At 49.9% G+C, this 18,903-nt stretch overlaps 1 protein-coding gene across 13 annotated transcripts in view; it reads left to right on the plus strand.

Annotated features, from left to right (window-relative positions):
- The window catches only part of LOC100119499 (probable nuclear hormone receptor HR3), a 57,458-nt gene that overhangs the window by 19,032 nt on the left and 19,523 nt on the right, over nucleotides 1-18,903 (plus strand). Inside the window, exons 1-2 of one of the 13 annotated variants that reach the window (XM_031932720.2) lie at nucleotides 8,377-9,837; nucleotides 12,977-13,474. The exons of 11 other annotated variants lie outside the window; for them this stretch is intronic. In XM_031932720.2, coding sequence (XP_031788580.1) covers nucleotides 13,351-13,474 — 124 coding nt within the window. In that variant the 5' untranslated portion in view covers nucleotides 8,377-9,837; nucleotides 12,977-13,350. Of the gene's footprint in view, nucleotides 1-8,376; nucleotides 9,838-12,976; nucleotides 13,475-18,903 lie in introns of those variants that run through there. One more of the 13 variants, XM_031932723.2, reaches the window with a different exon arrangement.

Below are 18,903 nucleotides of genomic sequence, written 5' to 3' on the forward strand. Positions count from 1 at the left end.
TTTCGATGCAGAATTTTCGATTATCTTATTATTAACTCGCGAATACGATAAACACTCGTCTATACGTCTATAACGATATTACAGTTTCGCAACCATAATATATACACCGCACAATATCATCTCACTAATAATCCGCCTTTCTCTTTTTGTTTCAGGTAAGCGTCCGAAAAAAATTCTCGAATCTCATACATCCTGCGAGGGGGTGAGTAAGTACACACAAGCGAGAACGAGTCGTCGATTGCCCAATGTACAACAGACCTGATATATACTCTGCGCGCATTAGAGGAACCGTTACACATATATATATATATATATATATATATATATATATATATATGTATATAGAGAGCTCGGTGAGTTGCCGAAATAGTCAATTATCGTTCGCGAGCGTAAACGCGCTCTAACGCCGAGTGTGTTACATGAACCTCGAGCGGCGAATCTTAATTTCGCCGCTGTGATTATTATCGAGTTCTATTGGCGGAGGGAATCGATCGATCACGATCGCATTACCGGTACGGAGAAAAAAGCGTATATAATGACTGATGATGATGCCTAACGATGATACTGTGAGATATCGATGTTTGAAGAAAGTTTTGACAATGGGTTATGGCTTTGTTTTTTGCACGTCGGTTCGCGAGGAGATGCATATCGATGGAAATAATTAGCGAATAAATATTAATAAGAGGAAAGCGGTGACACTGACGAATTTCGCGGTAGCGCACACACATATCGAATCGAGACTTTCTCCGCATGATGTTGACGACGATACGAACTCCATCAGCATTACGTTACAGAATTATCCCGCACTTCTTTTGTCGTATCTCGTCGCCGCGTGACACAACGTCCCATTACGCTTTTCGATCATCGATCTGAAACTAAAGCCACGACTAATACTTCACCCACTACAGCTTTCTCGTATACGCAAAGGCCCACAGGTATGCAGCTTGCTCGATTTGAAACAAATAAATAAATCCACCACCGAGATAACGAGAGTCAGCCCCATCCGTCAGCGCAAAGATCGAGTCATTCCCCGCGAGCTGCGCGCATACAGACGCGCTTTCTCCGCCCGAGGCGCAGCCGAAACGTTTCCGGTCCTCTGGACCAGACTTTTTTCCGTTACATAGTATACGCACACGGTCTGTATACACTTGCGACAGTTGCGCAACGCCGCGTTACATCGCCCTTTTTCTTCGGAAAAAACCCGAGGTGTTTGTAAAAGTTTTGAGCTTTTTTGTCGAACGCCGCAGCGGTGGTGGGCGTCAAGTTGGATTTTAAAGTAATGCGCGACTGACGTTTTATGTGTTTGTGTCCGTGTCAGTGTATAAGGTATATAGACAAGGTGAGAGGTGATGAAAAACGGTAATATGCCGGCGCTGTAAATCTCCGTCGGTGGATTTATCGTTTTTCTTCTCGGAAAAACTATCACCTACATAGAGCGGCGTATATACAAATTTTTATACTCCTCGAAGGATAATGCGCTCCTTTATGAAGAATTGTGCTGGTACAAGCAGAGACCTGCGGCCGTAATACAGCCGCGCGCGAATTTGGCAGAAATTACGAAAGCTGCGCAGTTATCTGATATTCTGAATCAATTCATCTGTGTATTTCGAAGTATTTCTGCCGAGTATATATACGTATATCGCAACCTTTTACGACTTCATTATTTTCCTTCCAGGTAGGAAAAAAAGAGGCGATTGCTCACATCGCGCGGCAGCGAGAGGATCTGACGCTCGCGATGCTTTCATAAAATATTTACAGCAGTTGCAGTTCTCTGCCCGAGACGGAGAAACGAGCGTATAGCGTATATCGTATAATATAAATTACACCAATGCGCTTGCGAAAAAAAGCTTTTATCCTCGAGAAGGAACAGCGCACTGTGCTCCCTCGCACCCGATCGGCTCATTACCATGCGATATCTCCTTACTCTCCGCGAAGAAAAAAACTCTTCTCTAGCTCTGTCGGAGAGAGCCGAACGAACGTCGGCAAAAAGAAACAATCGATAATAAACACGTATAGAGAAGCGGGAGATCCGCGCACTCTAGTGCATGAAGAAATCCCCGCGTGCTGGGAAGCTGCCGCTGCAAAACGTGCAACACGGCTGTATAGAGCGCCGAGGAAAACTCGGAGCGGTAGCGGCGCCGGCTAAACCCTTGCGAAGTTGCGCAAGTCTCTCTGTGTACGTGTCTAGTGTATACAGCGCGGCTGCGCGCACGAGCTCAACTTTGTGTGTTTCCGGCGGCGCAAAGCCTTCGTTAGCGGCTTCGCTCTTGGCTCCCGAGAGAGGGGGATCGTTGCAAAACGCGTTTATATGGTCGTCTTTTTGCCCGCGGATGGGGATTCTTTTTTATTTAGATGGCTAATCCGATGCGCCCGCGAGAGTAGGTTGTTCGGAATTGTTATATTGTTGTTGCTCTTGCCTCACGATCGTCTTATTGCGATGAGACAGACGATGTTGTGTCTAGATGAGATGGAGTTTGAAATTTGACTGGATTTTAATTCGATATCCAGGGATCGCTGCAGGTATATAATCAGATTTATCGAAGCTCGCTCGGGTATGTAATGACGAAATTGATAACGATTTTTACTGAATCACGAAGCGAAATCAAATCACCGGTTTCTCGAAAAAGACGAGCGCGCGTCGGTGACGCAAAAAATACACTTATGAATTTTCGCGATCATTGACCCGCGCTTGCGTCGAGAGTTCAAATATTGACTTATTTGTTGTAAGCGAGATTAAAAACGCGCAATCGTAGCTGCTTCTGCAAACGCGATCTCTTTCCTGTACAATTACGCCTCGTTAGGCAACCTCTCTAAAAACTACACCAGCTTTCAAGATCAGCCGATCGGCGCATACCGATCCCGCGGCTCAAAAGGAATCGATCATCGAACGCAAAATAGCAAACTACTCTCCTTTATATACACACACACACACACACATACAGAGAGTCAGTGCAGTCGTCGTCGTGGCTGCCGATGCGCTGCGCATAAGAAAGGGATGAGGTCGAGTTTGCTTGCGCTCGCGAGCGGAGACCTAGATTTCATTTTCGTTGATGAGCTTGGCGCGGATCCAGTGCCCCCTCCCTTCGAGACTAAATATACTCTTTCTCTCTTTCCTCCTTTCCATCTCTCGCGAGAGAAGCGTGTGTATAGGGTTTATACATATACGTGCACTGCAGCGCGCGGCGGCAAATGGCGAGGTTTTTTTCCCGACCGGCGGGGTTGCGGCTTATATCGCGCGGGATAATTGCTCTCGGCAGATCCTGTTGTCTCTGTAAATACGCTCTTGTGTTTTTAACCGGCCCTATTGTTACGCCGCACCACGGGGGGTTGGTTGATCGATCGCGCGGGCTATTTTCGAAAAAATCTCGCGCCTATTCGCGCCAACTCTTTCTCTCGCGTACGCGCACGCCTGACGTTATGTAAACAGAGCCGTAAAATTTCGCGCGCCGCGTCCGTAAACATTGTCATTCCACGCGCGAATTTAACATTGACACGAATAATGAAAAAAAAATCGTCGCCAGCACGTTTTTTACCTCCCTTTTTTCCCCACCACGAGAGAGGACTGCATCGCAGCGTTTCGAAAGCGTCGCAATCAATCTTACTGATTTAGCCAGCATACTTTTCATCCTCGCGGCGGGTCGCTTGCTCGCTAGCACGCGCCACAATTGTCACCTAATCAAACGCCGCCGCCGCCGAGAGCTGTACCGCTCACCTTGTGCGACTTTATATGCAGCGGTGCCGGTTGTAAACTGCGATGTTGCTGCTGAAAAATTCTTTTTTAGCCGGCGTTACGTAACCATGTAGCGAAAATTGGTATAGCAGTCGATACACGTACTCGTGTACAAGCCCTAATCCGATATTTCTCTCCTGTGGCGGCCCTTTGTCCGTAGCACTTGGAGAATATAGTCCAACACCTCGAGAGCCGCCGATGTATAAACACGCCCCCGCGGTGCTCGTAAATTACGCGAGAGACCAGGTATACGTTGTGTGTACGAGTGTATGCGTCAGGTATAAGTGTGTGCATAGATATAGGGAACATCCTCTGCTCCTCAACGGTCAACGAGAGCGAACGGGTTGATCTGCGCCCGTTACTTAATTTACGACGCGAACTGCCGGAAACTCGGGTATACAGTGTCTCCGGTGTGTCTGGGATTGCGGAGAGGAGGGGTTGGGAACTTTTTTTCTCGCCGGTTCGAGGGTAACGGGAAGATTCCCTTTTTTTCATAAAAGGGCCAAATTTACGGTTACGGGGATCTTACATACGTGTTGCTTCTGTATACTATAGACTCGATCTTTTTCAAGCGAAAAATTAATCTCGAATCCGACTCTCAATCAGCGCAATTCCCACTTGCTCTTGAAAAGTTGCGCAACACCCGTACTGCAGCGAGAGAAAAAAGCCAGGAGACATTTATTTCCTTCTTTTTTACCGTGTATGGAAAAATGATTCGCTTGGTGGTGCAGCAGCTCGCGAGTACCTATATATATATACATCAACGTCCTCGGCGGTGGGGAGGGCTCTCCGAGAGTCTTCATATACATACTTGGGAATCGAGAGTTGCTTTCACGGATTGCACAATTCGTCGCCGCCGGCGACTTGCGCGCGCGCGCTTCCAAGGCTCTCTCACTCGCTATGTACTATAACCCGCGCGACGGCGTTGAAGAGAGGGAAAGATGGATCGTTTTCGGTGGCTAATAGCGTATAATGTCGTGCGACACACGTATGCGAAATTGATCGAAGCGCATTTGTCGCGTCTAAAGAGTATATAATACAGCCTCGTTTGTAGGTGGATGTACAGTTGCGCATTAGCGATTCCCCGAACGATAGGGAATTTAACGCGTCGATATAACAGAGCACTCGTACGTGTTGCGCGGCAGGGGCAAAAAGTCTGATATGCATATGGCCGAGCCCGCGATTAACGGGACACGAACAAAACGCGCGCGAACGAGAGAGGAATGAAAAAGCCGCGCACGGGATGAGTCACACTTCATACACGGCACGCTGCTTTACATACGCGCGCGAATTAATTTTCGGGTGTATCGAGCCGATCGACGGCAATTTACGCGACGATATTCCCTTATGACGTGTCTATTCGAAAATTGAACGAACGCACGATATCGAGGAAGAAAAAAAATGTAATCAGCTGCTTCGGCGACAACGCGTCGGATTGCGTCCGAGCTTGCAACTTGGAGTAGGTACACACAGCCACGGCGGAGAGAGAGAGCGGCTCTAAAATAAAGAGTGCGCTTGTCAAACATCTCTCCCGGTTATTTTCTGCATAGCATGTTAAACTTGCTCGCAGCTCTCGCACATGTATACGTATACACATCAGTGAGTCGTTCGCGCGATGATTGACCCGCGCTTTATCGCTCGTTCTTCGCTTCCTCCTTCTTTTCAGTTTTATCGCTTGTTATTGACCTCTCCAGTTCCTGCTTAATTGTGTTAAAGGTTTCGATTAAAAAAGAATAGATATTTATTATTCTCCACTACACTTCACCGTTCAATTTACGTGCAATCTTTTATCACAAAGCTGAAAAGAACGAATCCACCCGCACGAGATCGACACAGCAAAAAAAAAAGAAACACTCGAATTCACTCTCATCTTCTCGGCACATCGGCGCGACTCATCGTCGGTATTCCTCCTCCTTTCTTTCCACAGCCATCATCATCCTATCGCTGTCGCAGCAGAGACTCCTCGTCGCTTTGACGCGCAGCTCTCATAACTGTACCTCCTCAGCTCTCTCTCTCTTTCTCTCTCTTCGGTGAACGACCGAAACTCGCGCGAGCCGATGAAACAGAGCCTTGTTTGCTTGGCGCGCTTTGTTTTTCCGTACACATCTATCTACACACACACACACACACTCTAGTGTAAAGGCCTCGACAAAAGCCATCGGCCGATATTACAATACACAGTACTCTCCTTTCGCGCGTATTGTCAGAGCCGAAACGAGGACGATATTTGCGCAGCTATTCGATATCACCTGGAAGGGATGAGAGCTACTCGTTTCTCTCGGACACGAGAGATGCCACAGCCGTGCATTGTTTCTCCGGACGTGATGCGCGAGATTGATTTAATAAGGCCGCGCGCGGAGAGCATTATTAATTCCGCGCGACGAGGCTTTCGCAGAGGCCTTGAGAGAACGAGATAAGTATACGGCGTTTCCCAATTCGCGCCGAAATTTCACCGGGTTTTATTGCAAAATCGGAAAAAGTGCGACAATCCGTCTCGTGTGCGCGCGATCGTCGCACAGGTATATCTCATGCGCAAGGCGAGTTCATTGACATCGCGACGAGGCTCTCCTGTGTGCGGTGTATACGAGATAACTGTAATCTGTCGAAAAAAAGAACGGCCGCGGGGAAAAGCCGAAACGCCGCGCGGCGGCTTTCTTGGAAAGGTTCGGCCAACATGACACTCTCTAGGCTCTTGCCTCATCCGCACGAGCGACTGAGGTACGTTTGAATAATCATTAAAATGCAGCGCGCAACGCGGGTACTTGTCGTTACAGTTCACCGTATACACAAGAAAAACTCCGTTGGACGCGCGTTATGCGTCGTACTTTAGTTTGATGTCGCGCCCAACGCATCCCCAAGAAAACATCCGTTACGTATTTACTACAGCGCTGCATCCAAAAAGAAGGCCGCGCGGATGAGAAAAAAAATCGATCCATCGATTACCATGCACATCGCGGCTGTATCGTCGCGGTTCGAACGGGAATCGATGCGTAGCCCGCTGCGCGTATATTATAAAGCCGCGCAGCGATCGCCGGTCCTAACGGTACAGGGCGTACAAAACGCGCGAGCATATATCGAGTATCAGTGTGTATAGCGAGTTTACCGCTAGGCCCCCGGAAACTTTTTTCTCGCTTCGATTTTTTTCCTTTCCCTCCGCCGGGAAGACTCTTCCCCGCCCTATTGTATACAAGCTAGACGAGTATAGATATACGGATTTCGTACGGGGGGGAGTGAAGGGCCGAGAGGCTTTATTATTGCGGGGCGCAGGTATAGTCGAGGGTCTGCTGGAGGTATACCTTTCGGTGATTTTATTGTGCGCCGCGAATTTCGAGGCTGTTGTAAGCGGCAATTCGAGAAGTGGGTGGATTACGTTCCGATGAGAGAGCGCGGAGAGACCGAGATTGTTTAAGGAATGAAAAACCAGCTATATTCACGTATACTTAATATTACACAAATACAGTCCAGTGTCGGCCGCGACAAGGTCGACCCAAGAGCCCGTATAACCCGTAGCCAGACGGCCATAAAATATTTCGGGAGAGAGAGACACGCGCATAAGCGTTGGTCAATTATCGCGACCGCCTTCCGAGAGGTCCTGTGGACGCCGCCGTCGACGACTTTACGACCCACGGCTATATGCACACTACACCACTCTTCCGATCGTCGGCGATGGTAGCTGTGTTTTTATTTTATTTTTCGAGGAAAATGCGGATCTATTTATGATATCGAGACGGTTTTAGACGCGCACTCGGCGCGCTTAACAATTTAATAGCGAGCGCTCTCGCTTGGTGTAAAGATAATGCCAAATTGCTCCAGTTTAGAAAAGCCGAGCTATAGGCAAAGTCGATGAGCGCTATTCCGAATTTAGTGCGGAACTAGGTCGCAAAGGTATTTTAATGTGATCTTGTCACTTTTCACCCCTCAGCTGCTGCTGCTGCGCGAAGCTATCTTCGGGTATTCTTATTTCGAAAATCCGCGGAGATCGGGTCAGTTGAATTTATTTTATTGATACAGCTACATCCCTACCCTCGAACTCAGATCCGTTTAATATTCGCTTCTGATTGATCCGTTTTCTTTCTGTTACAGGTGAGTGTCTCATCCCGATCGATGTACAGACGGTCGTCGTACGTAAGTTTTTAAATCCTAGCTGCGCTTTATCTCCGATGCGTATGGGTGCTTTCACGCAAAATTAACGTTAATTAGCGTATTGTCATCGCCGAGCTCTCTACGCTCGGCTACAGCCAGACGTCGATATACAGTGGACGGGCGAAAATATACCCACGCTGATCGATCCGCGGGAAATGCAAAATCGCCCCTTTATAGGGGGGCCCGGGGATGAAGATTTTTTGGGGCGACAAAAATGAGAAATAAATCGCGAGGCTTGAAAGTAAGGAAAGGTAATATTTATACAATGTAACGACAAGAGAGAAGATTGTCTGCATTTTAAAACAGAAAAAAATCTCGACTATTCACCAAATCAATCGATTATTCCCTATTTTAAACAACTTATTAACTTTTCACCCGGTGTCATCATGTACCTAATACCGGCCTGTCTAGTCCCTGGCCAGCGAATGTAGGTGGCGCGTTAGCACTTTCCTCTTTCCCTCATCGCGATCTGCTCGCAGAACATACATACAGGGCGCGCTACCTGCGTCAAAGCAGCCTCGCCGGGTCTGTTACTCATTTTGTTCATTCAATTGGACATTGTTAAAATGCAGGAGAAAATTAGTTTGGCGAAAACACCCCAAAAAGTTCCTTCACGGCTCGTCCTCACCCTGACATTGCGCATCCCCGAAGACGACACCTCCTGGTCCAGAAGAGAAAAAAAAAATGAAAAAAAAAATCGTCCACCACCACCGCAGTGCACCACCTCTCGATCATTACTCCGCGCACAAGTCTCTAACACAGGCAGCCCTCCGGTGCGGTGTGTATACGTGTGTACACACGGAGACAGAGCGAGACATGCACAGACAATCTATCCCCACCTCCCCCTCGCCCCCCGAGAGCGAGCGAGCGAGAGATAGAGAGAGAGAGAGAGCTCCCCCACCCACCCAAGAGAGCGCCTTCCTCTATTACACTCTCTATCGATGATCTAGCCTAGCCTAGCCGGCTCCTACTCTCTCCCTTCTCTCCGTCTGTGTGAGTGCGCCGCGCGCCGTGTATAAGGTACTGGCTTGCGCGCGCGCGCGCGCCTCTGCACGGAGAGAGAACCCGAGGAAATTGATGGTGGGGCTCCCGTCTCTCTCTCTCTCTCTCGCTCGCTCGCTCACTCCGCGAGCGGGTGCGCGGCTCCGGTCTTGCGCGCCACGAGCAGTCAACCCAGAGCCTCGGTCGCGCGTGCAGTAGTCCGAGTCCGCGTTTTGTACTCTCTCTCTCTCACAGTCGCTCAGTCTCTCTCACCAGCCGGCAGTTGCCGCCCCCGACAACAACACCCACCGGCGTGCAAGCGCGTGCTCGCAGCTTCGAATTTGTTTCTCTCCCGCCGAGAGAGAGCTTGCGAGCTTTTCTGTGCGCGGCGACGGTGTTGCCGGGGAGCTACTCTGTGTGTGTGTGTGCGCGCGTGTATCTCGCTCGCGAAAGAGAGAGAGCGCGCGGTTTCTGTGCCTACGCGGATCGATTTTTGCTGCTGCTGCAGCAGAGACGAGAGAGAGAGAGTGAGAGCCACCTCCCGCTCTTTGCCTCTCTCACTTGCTCCGTGTGCTTCGAGCCCGCGCGACATGTAAACCTGTGTACACGGGAGGCTGTGCGCGGCGGCGGCGATGAGTGTCCGAGTGATGTCGAGGAGATGCTGGATCGCCGTTGGATTTTTCGACGGGTGCAACGCGACGAGAGTGAAAGTGAATACGTACAGGCACGCATAGAAGCATCGCGAGAGAGAATATAACACACGCCCGGCTGTGATTGCAAAGTGCTGTGATCTCACACGTCTCCCGCCTCTATCTCTGGCTCTGAGTGTATTACGTGCGCGATAAATCCTCTCACCCTTCACCGCACAGAGAGAGTATACACGTAGTGCATCGGCAGGAGGTCCTCTGATATGAGCGAGGAAGGATCCTCGTCGGCCGGCTCTTCTTCACGTCGAGCCGTTGTTGTTGTTGTTGTCACGCTTGGTGGGTCACCCTTATCAAATAACACCCTACCCCCCGCGAGCTTCTCTTTCGCCCGTTCTGGGTTAAACGCGATCGCGATCGACAAACGCGTCCGCGACGTAAACAAAGCGTGCGCGAACGAGCGAAATTCCGATAATTCCCGCAGTAGTGATCTCGCACGCATACTCGGATGCAGTGTCCATCAACCGCCGTCTCTCTCTCTCTCTCTCTCTCTCTCTCTCTCTCTCTCTCTCTCTCTCTCTCTCTCTCTCTCTCTCTATCTCTCTCTCTCTTTCCCTTTCACGCCGTTGCAGCTCGTATGTAGGCCTCCCACTTCCCTCTCACTCCGCAACGGCGCGCACTGTTATGGATATTATTAAGTAACTCAGGCGCGTATGCGACATGCACGCCGTGCACGCGGACTGCGTGGGCGTGTGTACCTATACGATCCTGTTACTTTGTTTCGTTCTTTCGTAAAAGCACGTGGTCGCGATTATTCGGAAACGAAATACCCGCGAGAAAAAAGGACGCATCCAAGAATTTTCATCAGAGAGAGCGACTGGCGTTCGTGCAGTAGCGCAGTAGAGGCTCTCCGCGCGCGCGAGTCCTATACTAGAGCGGCTCGCTCGCTTGGCTCTCTCGCGCTACGTGTACACGACCTACATAAGATGCGATGCCCCCACGGCGAAAATAATTCATACTCTGCCGCTGCCGCTGCGCGCGAGACTGCAAAGTACAGTGCCGTACACTTCTGGCTTCTGTTTCTCTGATTTCTTATTCGCGCGCGCGCGCGCGCGAGAGAGAGAGAGAGAGAGAGAGAGAGAGCGAGATCGTAATGCCGCAGCCGAATATACGCGCTCTAGATGGTGGGGCGGGGAACAGCTGACTGGATCGAGGCATCCGATGACGAAACTGCATCACCGGAAAGAAAACACGGGGATCGTTGTGCTATTTTTTTTCCTATTAAACGATCTTTCGCGCAAAGAGCGGCTGGGGCGTATGCAAGGCGGAATGAAAAGGAAAAAATTAGTCGCCGCGATATGGATATATATATATATATATATATATATATGCATGCGCTCGCGACGAAGCAGCGGAGAGTAGAAGCGGGAGATCGATAGCGGGAAGCTCGACGACATTCCGCCTCGTCTATATTTTCCGCGGCGCGACTGCGACGAGACTAGAGCCCGCCGCGCAGAGGATGATCATTAGACACGTGTTTGACGAAAAAAAAGGGAAACGATGTCCGAGACGGCGCGCGGGGAAAAAGCGCGTTTTAACGCGAGACTCGCCTTTTCAAAGTTCCCGCGCTCTGTGCACTGTATACGGCTCGGCGACGTCAGATTTTGATTTATGTCCGCGACGCGCCCTGTGGACACGTGTTATTTTTAATTGCCTCGCTCGAAAGAACGTACAACGGGTAAACGAACTCTGAAATCGGCGACACGGCCGAAAATCGATGAGGCAAAGAAGACGAATTCAATTCCTCTATCTCCTTTGCTCGCGCGCGAATGTATATAGATATATAGCTAAGCCGAGAGCCGGTCGAAAGCAATGGGCCACTAGGACTCGCGCGCCTGAATATAGAGCAGTAGTGGTGTGTACCATGGCAGTACAGTCAGCCGCTCGGAGAGGGAGAGACAGACAGCGGCGGCAGCAGCGCGAGACAGCTTAGCAGCCACGCACACACAGATACGCGTATAGTAGAGAAAGGGACGGACTATACTCTCGTGCACACACACACACGCACACACACACACACACACACACAGACGGACGAGGCACGTGACTCCGCCCTAACTCTCTCGCTCGCTCGATAGCGGCAAAGTGCGGTTCCCCTCGAGCTTTCGTGCTTGCAATGCGCCGCTGCTGCTGCTGCAGGCTTAAAGGGACACAGCACCGCCGCGTAGGCGCGTTTCGCTATCGACCGCTGGCGAGCCGAGCCGAGCCTCTATGCGGCAGTTTGCTGCGCCGCCGGCTGCCTACGGATAGAGAGATAGGCCGTCGCTTTTGTAGACTACTCCGGCGTGTACATACGTGTGTGTCTGTGTGCGCTCGCTGCTGTCGCTGCAGATGATGGGCTTTTTTATTCCCGGAGGTTTTTCAAACGCGCCGCTGCCGCTGCCAGCGAGTTTCGAATTTTTTTGTCACTCGATGTATAACGCGCACGCGAAACCGATACGCGGGATTTTTCATTTTTAATTATTATCACACACGAGCGAGACGTGGATGTTAAAGAAAAAAAATACGAGCCGAACCTCCGTGAGAGAGAAAGAAGAAAAAAAAGTGTCTCGCTGCGTCTCTGGCCTCTCGAGGATGGCGAGTCGAGCTTGCAAGCGCAGCTTTATTCTCGGATGAAAGCAGAGTCGTCGTCGGGGGCTCTGCTCGAGGGCGCTGCTCCACTTTTGCCGCGCGCACGCACCACTGAGAGAGAGAGAGCTCGTGTCTCTCTCTCTCTCTCTATACAGTTATATGCACCGCCGGCCAAAGCGCGTATGACGTTATAAATATATCCCGCGGATTTCGGGTGTCCTGAAGCTTCTTCTTTTTTCCTCTCCCGAAGCTTCGAGACTTGTTTACCGCTCGCGCGCGCGAGAGTTTCGAAATTTCGATTGCGACACCGACGCGCAGGGAATTTTTTATGACACCGTATACACTCTCCGTCTGTCTGTCTGTCTGTCTCTCTCTCTCTCTCTCTCTCTCTCTCTCTCTCTCTCTCTCACTCACTCTCTCACACGACGTAACTAACGCACTCTGCAGCGCTCGACGCCGTACAATAATCGTATTTATACAGCTCTAGCGTTATAGTTTTATCGTCATCTTTTTCGCGGCTTATCGCGCTGCATTTCGAAACGTCTTGCGCGACGGCATCCGCGATGTAGTATAATCCGGCTTGTATACGCGGCGCGCGTGTGAAATTCGAATGAGCGACTTGTAATTCAGGACTGCCGTATGCGCGCGTGTGTCTACGTGGAAATCGCTTTATAACCCAATTCCAGTGCCCCGCGAATTCTTTCGAGTCGTCGCGAGAGTGTTCGCTTTTAATTTATCGACGAAAAAATCAATCAGCGCCGGACAAGGGCGAAAGAGAAGCCGCAAATGACGAAACTCCGCGCCTCCCCCTGTGTGAATAAAAGCATCGCCTGTATTCCGTCCACAGAATGCCTTACCCGAGCCCGAAAGCGCGAGGGGATCTCGTGAGGAAATCACGCCGGCGGATCATCGTCCGAAGCAGTCCAGCATCGGAGTGAACGAAGGAAATCGAACAACGAGTGTGCGTGCACGTCAATCGAGTGCGGTGACATGTGCCGTGATAAATAAAAGCTCCGGCATATCGAGCGCGAGTTCCCGGAGAGTCGAAGAGAGAGATACAGCCGTCTCTAGTCTCTCGAAGCGCAAAGTCCAAGTCCGCTCGTATGTGCAAGGCGCCGGCGGCTGGTAAGGAGCAGCAGACGAGGCAGAAGAAGAAGAGGGAGAAGGAAGAGGAGACGTCAGTCGCAAGGGGCGAGTCTAGGCGCCACTCTGGCGTTCAACATGTTCGAGATGTGGAGCGCGGTGAGCTCCAAGCTGGAGCACTCCGCGACCTCCTCGGGCTCGCCGCTGCCCCTCACGTCGCACGCGCCCCAGACGCCGCACACGTCGTCCGGCAGCATAAAAGGTAAATTCGAGGCCTTGGGGTATACCCCGAAACAACAAACGAATAGCGCGACGCCCTTCGGCATTTCCCCCGGCTGCAGTGCTCTATGCAGAGAAACAGCGTTTCGTAAAGGAAACGATAGGTGAATCGGCCCCGCGGTGTTAATGCCCTCTAATCAGGTTCGTCACGATAAGAGCCGCGCGTATGTACTAGTCGCTGCGCGAGAAACGAAGGCGGCGTGCATTACGTCTTATCGGCAGCGGGGCCGTATTGACGAGGCTATCGGCTTCCTGTATTACGATGCTCGCGACGACGACGCGCCAGCGCACGTATTCGCCTTGTCTGTATGTTTATTATGCAACGATGTGTGCACATAGCTCTGTCGGCAGATGACGCCGCGGGCTTTTCGATTCGTTTTTTCTTTCCTTCTTTTTTTTTACATCGCAGCAAGGGGATGATGCGTATCTTACGTTTAGCTCTAATCGTCGACGGGCTATTAGCTCGTTTACAAGCGCTTCTCTCGCATAACAATTACAGCTCGTTATACATTATACGATGGTAGGAATAGGGGAAAAATCCGGTAAATTAGTTTCGCCTTGAGAGCACGAGTATTAGTGGCCCATCTCGCGCTGGCTATTGAAAAGCGATGAATATTAGAGCATCGCTTCGCATCGTTAAACAATATATTATGTGCAGCTGCGCTTTTTGCCGAGGGACGTAAAAATAAAACGATCCGCGACTGACCTCTTGTAATTCGCGGTATACGTGCGTTTTCACTCGACTAAAAATACCTACTTATAGCGAAGATTCGAAAAGCCGTCGAATGCGAGGAAATGATCGACGAGGGAAAGTTAAAGTTATAAGAGTCTATTTAGCCGAAATGTGATTGCGTAATCGTGATACGTAAACGTGGATATGAGCTTTTTTATGGGGAAAATAGGTGACAACTTAACGTTTTAAAATGTAAAATAAATATGTGGGGAGACAATCTATCGAAATACGTTTTTCTTCGTTTCTTTATCATATTCGGAGGATGGGGTAGTATAGAAGACTGGTTCACGTTTTTGCCAGCAAGTTTTCTTACAGAAACTTAATCAACTATGGAAAAATCGATGTTGACATGTATTAAACATAAATACAATTACATGTATTAAAAGCAGTTGCTCGGGTAAAAAGTTATCAACGTTTGATACCAAACAAAATCGTGTGAATCTTTTCTAGCTGGGCAAACAGTTTCAATGAACCATCATTTTGTTTTAGCTTTATTTTATATATTTTTTAATAAGGGCTTTTATTTGAATTCCAAATCAAATAGCCGAGAGAGGCACAAAATACGTCGAAGAAAAGTGGACAATACTCTCGGCTAATTTTACCGTTTTGGATATAGCATGAGCGGCTGAAGTAGCAGGCCAAACAAGGTAGTTTTAGCATTGGTGGTACACCACTATATCTAGACTTGGCGCGCGTATTGTTGTAAGGGAAAGGGAAAAGTGCCTGTGCGCCACCTACATTCACCTACCAGAGACACAGACAGTTTAAACGGTGATGAAAGGGACAGTCCAAAATGTTTTGTTTTGGTAACTCATATTACTCTTGCGGTCCACACGTATGCAATATATTACATATACATATATACACATATACATTGAAATGTACTCGCAACAGTGTTTTTGAATTAAAAAAATTTGGTACATGAGTAAACTTCAAATTTTGATTGAGAAAGGTCGAGATTCCCGTAACGGTGTAACGAAACACGTCCCTTGTTATCGTATCTTCTCAAATTTCACTTTTTAGGTAGGAATTACAATATAATAGGATTATCACCATATGTCTCTTTAAGAATATAGGATTGTCTAATTCCCACAGGAAAACATCAACTTACTAGAAAACGTGTCTTACGCATTACCACCTCATCATTTTTCCCCTAGTCATAGTATCGCAAAGAGCATAAAAAACATAGTCCGGCAGCCATTTATTTATTCTTCTCATCGTACAAGCCATTTCGCATTTCTCGCGTTACCGCTCGCATAATCCGTTCAATAGCAGAGGCATATCAAGATAAGCCAAGCGCGCTGCAACCAATTAACCGCAACAACTCATCCTCCCCCCCCCCCCCTACGTACACCACAGTGGTAGTGATATACGTATCAGACCGAACGAGGAAGTTTCGCGACGCACAGGCGCGCGCGCGAGTTGCCGAAATCCGCGCTCACTTTCACTCGGCCATAGCGCGTCTCTCTCTCTCTCTCTCTCTCGCATATATACGTACACGTATACGCGATTTCACTCGCGGAATTATAAATCGACGAGAGGAGAGCACGGGGAGAGCGTAGCTTTGCCCGAGACGCTTGACTTTGACTGGCGCAGCTTAATTGCTCGGCAGCTCTCTGTCTGTGTATATATATTATATGCGAAAGCAGCAGCGTGTGTGCCGCCGCGGAGATCGGAATCACCGGCGCAGCTTTACGTCATCGCCGGAGAGTTTCTCTCTTTCTTAAGAGAGAAAAAGAGAGAGAAAGAGAAGTAAGAGCTACCGCTGCTGCTGCGGTGGGATTTTATTCGCAGCTCCGGGCTATACGTTGATTTTTCGGCGAGGCTCGCATACACTCAGTAATTACAATGCACTTTGATACACCAGAACTTTCGCGATAACGTCATCGGTCAGAAAGTTCGCTGTGCTCAGGTCCCAAGCGTCGCGAGAGAAAGAGAAAAAAACAATGCAAGGGAGCTTTCATCATCGAAAATTTAACCCGATAATTAAAAAGAGCCGCGCGCATAACACATCAGACGAAGAGCGACTCCAGGCCTGATGAAATTCCACGAGAGAGCGGGCGGCCCTCGCTCCCCGAGCTCTTTCAATCATACCAGTAGTGCTATCTGCGCTCTGCGCGTTATCTAGAGAAAGAGAGAAAAGTCGCGAGAAATGTAGATCTCATCGCGCGATTCGGAAAATTCTCCGGAATGCTGGGGAGAGAGCAAGAGAGATAAAGTCGAGATATACGCCGCCGGCGCTTTTTCTGCTCGATAAGGGGATGCGCGAGCTCGGGCCGCTTTATAACACAACAGCCGCTTTCGCGTTTCGTCACCGCGCTGTATACGTGTGCACGCATAACTCTGGCAGCTCTCCGCTGCTTTCTCGCGCGCGACGTTTCGTTATTCCCCTGAAAATTTTCCCGAGAATTAAACAATCCACTCACGCACGGGCGAGCGCGGTCACGTGCTGCGTGCACAGGTCGGAAGGGAAGTCCACCCCTCGCGCATTTCTCCACGCACAGACATTTTCATTCGGCGTCTGATGTTCGCCGGAGGCTCTACGAAGACAGAGAGAGAGAGAGAGAGAGAGAGAGAGAGAGAGAGAGAGCGCAACCCTCTCCCTCGGGTGGAGCCGCCGTCGCCGGCGCGCACAAGGAGGGGAGGAGGGAAGTGAGGCGTGGGTTCGTGCAGATCGATAGCGGCGCCGGCAGCAGCAGCAGAGGCCTGTGCAACTGTACGAAGCCTCCCTGTGTGTATAGTCGACAGTGCACAGCTCGCTCGCTCTTTCGAGTAGAGGGCGAAGAGCGTGGAAGGGAGCGAAACATCAATACGCCGCCAACACGTGCAGCGAAAGCTCTCTCTCTCTCTCTCTCTCTCTCTCTCTCTCTCTCTCTCTCTCTCTCTCTCTCTCTCTCTCTCTCTTGGAGTGCAGAATGGGATTTTTTCTCGAAAATTTCCGAGATAGATTCCCTCCTACGTATAGCATTGCCGCTTGTATTTGCACATAAGCGCGCCGGGGCTTGAAATTACAGCTGTAGCAGCTCTTTCGCGGAACCGCGCCGAGAAACAAAGCCAAATGTATGCGCCGAATATGGGTCGCGCGCGCGCTTCGATTTCCTCGTGCTTGCAATAGCGCAACGTTCATCAGAAGCATCCAATTTCTTCGAGCGCGCTCGAGTCGTATTATAATACCGCATGAGAGGATCACGGTCTCGATATATTTTAGGATCGAAAATCGCGCATACAGAGTCCGCGTCGAGGAGGAGAAAAAAGATCGTAAACAAGGCCGCGGCAAGAAAGTTTATCGCCGCTCGCGGCTGCGATGTTATTTTTCCCCGAGTTGAGTCGGATCCTTGTAAAAATTCTAATGCTCGGCCCTGATACCCTCGAGAGTGAGCGAGAGAGACGTGCGCGAGTGTGATTCACCTGCGCGCTCGTAAGGACACGCGCGTAACTCATTTCCAATTAATCGCGTTGGCCAACGCCGACCTCGCGTCCAGTGGCTGATACTCTCGGTCGTTAACATCGAGAAAGAGGCAGATATTTTTGGCAGTAAAAGAAAGTATTCTACTCCGGCTTTAATTTAATGCATCAATACTCGCGACTCCGTCCGTCTCGATCATTCCACGTCGCTCTCTCGGAAAATCGCGGCGATCAGCATTCAAAGCGTATCGGCAAAAAGCGCACAGTACAACGGACGAAACCTTCGATCGATTAATCGATTTCCACTGTGCAAGTACACGGTGCACTGCCCTCGCACTTCTTGCGCCGATTTTTCTCCCAGGTATGTCTCTACACGGGGAGCAGACGAAAAATCGCTTCGTACACACACACATGTAGCTTTACTTAACGCAAAAAGGATATCGAGTCCGTTAACCTCTCGATTACGCGAGCGGCAAGAAACGCGTGCATTAGAGGCGGCGGAGAGAAAAAAAGGCGGCAGGCCTTGTTGCTTCAAGGCGAAACCTATTACAGTGTACACGTCGTCGTCGTCGCCGCCGCCGCCGCGAGTTTCGTAAGAATCTCCCGGCGCGAGGTGTGCGTTCTCTCTCTCTCTCTCTCTCTCTCTCTCTCTCTCTCTCTCTCTCTCTCTCTCTCTCTCTCTCTCGCTCGCTATATACCTACGTATACACAAGCTATACAATGTGTACACACTATATACCGCGGCGGCTTTCCGCGTATATAGTGAAGTACCTCGTCGCTGCGGTCAGACGGCGTCGATCTCGCAGTAGTTCGGGCGCCTATCGGTCAGACGCGCGGCAGCGCGCGAAATTCGAATATTACCCGCTTCTCGGAAAAATCATATCGCGATTAAGCCTCTTGTTTTTTTCCTCCTTCCATTGCCCAAGCGCCCAATGCGTGAGAGGACTGGCGAAAAGAAAGGATTTCGCAACACGTAAATACGTATGGTGCGTATGTGTGCGCGCGCGAGTTGCAGTAATCGCCGTTTGTTTACCTCCTTGTATAGCCGGCCTTAGACGGGCTGTATATATACTCGCTCGCACATCGAGGCGAGAGACACACAGCGCGCAAGCGTTTTCGTTTATGTCCTTGGGTTTCTCCGCCGCGTACGAATTTCTCGCGACCGATCGCGCGCTATAGGTCGCGCTGGATCAATCGATGTCTGCATCGCGAGAGTCATTCTTTGTTGTGATTCGGGGAGAGTCTCTTTATTTTTTTGTCGGCTCAAGGGCCTT

The sequence above is a fragment of the Nasonia vitripennis genome, chromosome 5 (assembly GCF_009193385.2).
Source record: "Nasonia vitripennis strain AsymCx chromosome 5, Nvit_psr_1.1, whole genome shotgun sequence".
Taxonomy (NCBI): domain Eukaryota; kingdom Metazoa; phylum Arthropoda; class Insecta; order Hymenoptera; family Pteromalidae; genus Nasonia; species Nasonia vitripennis.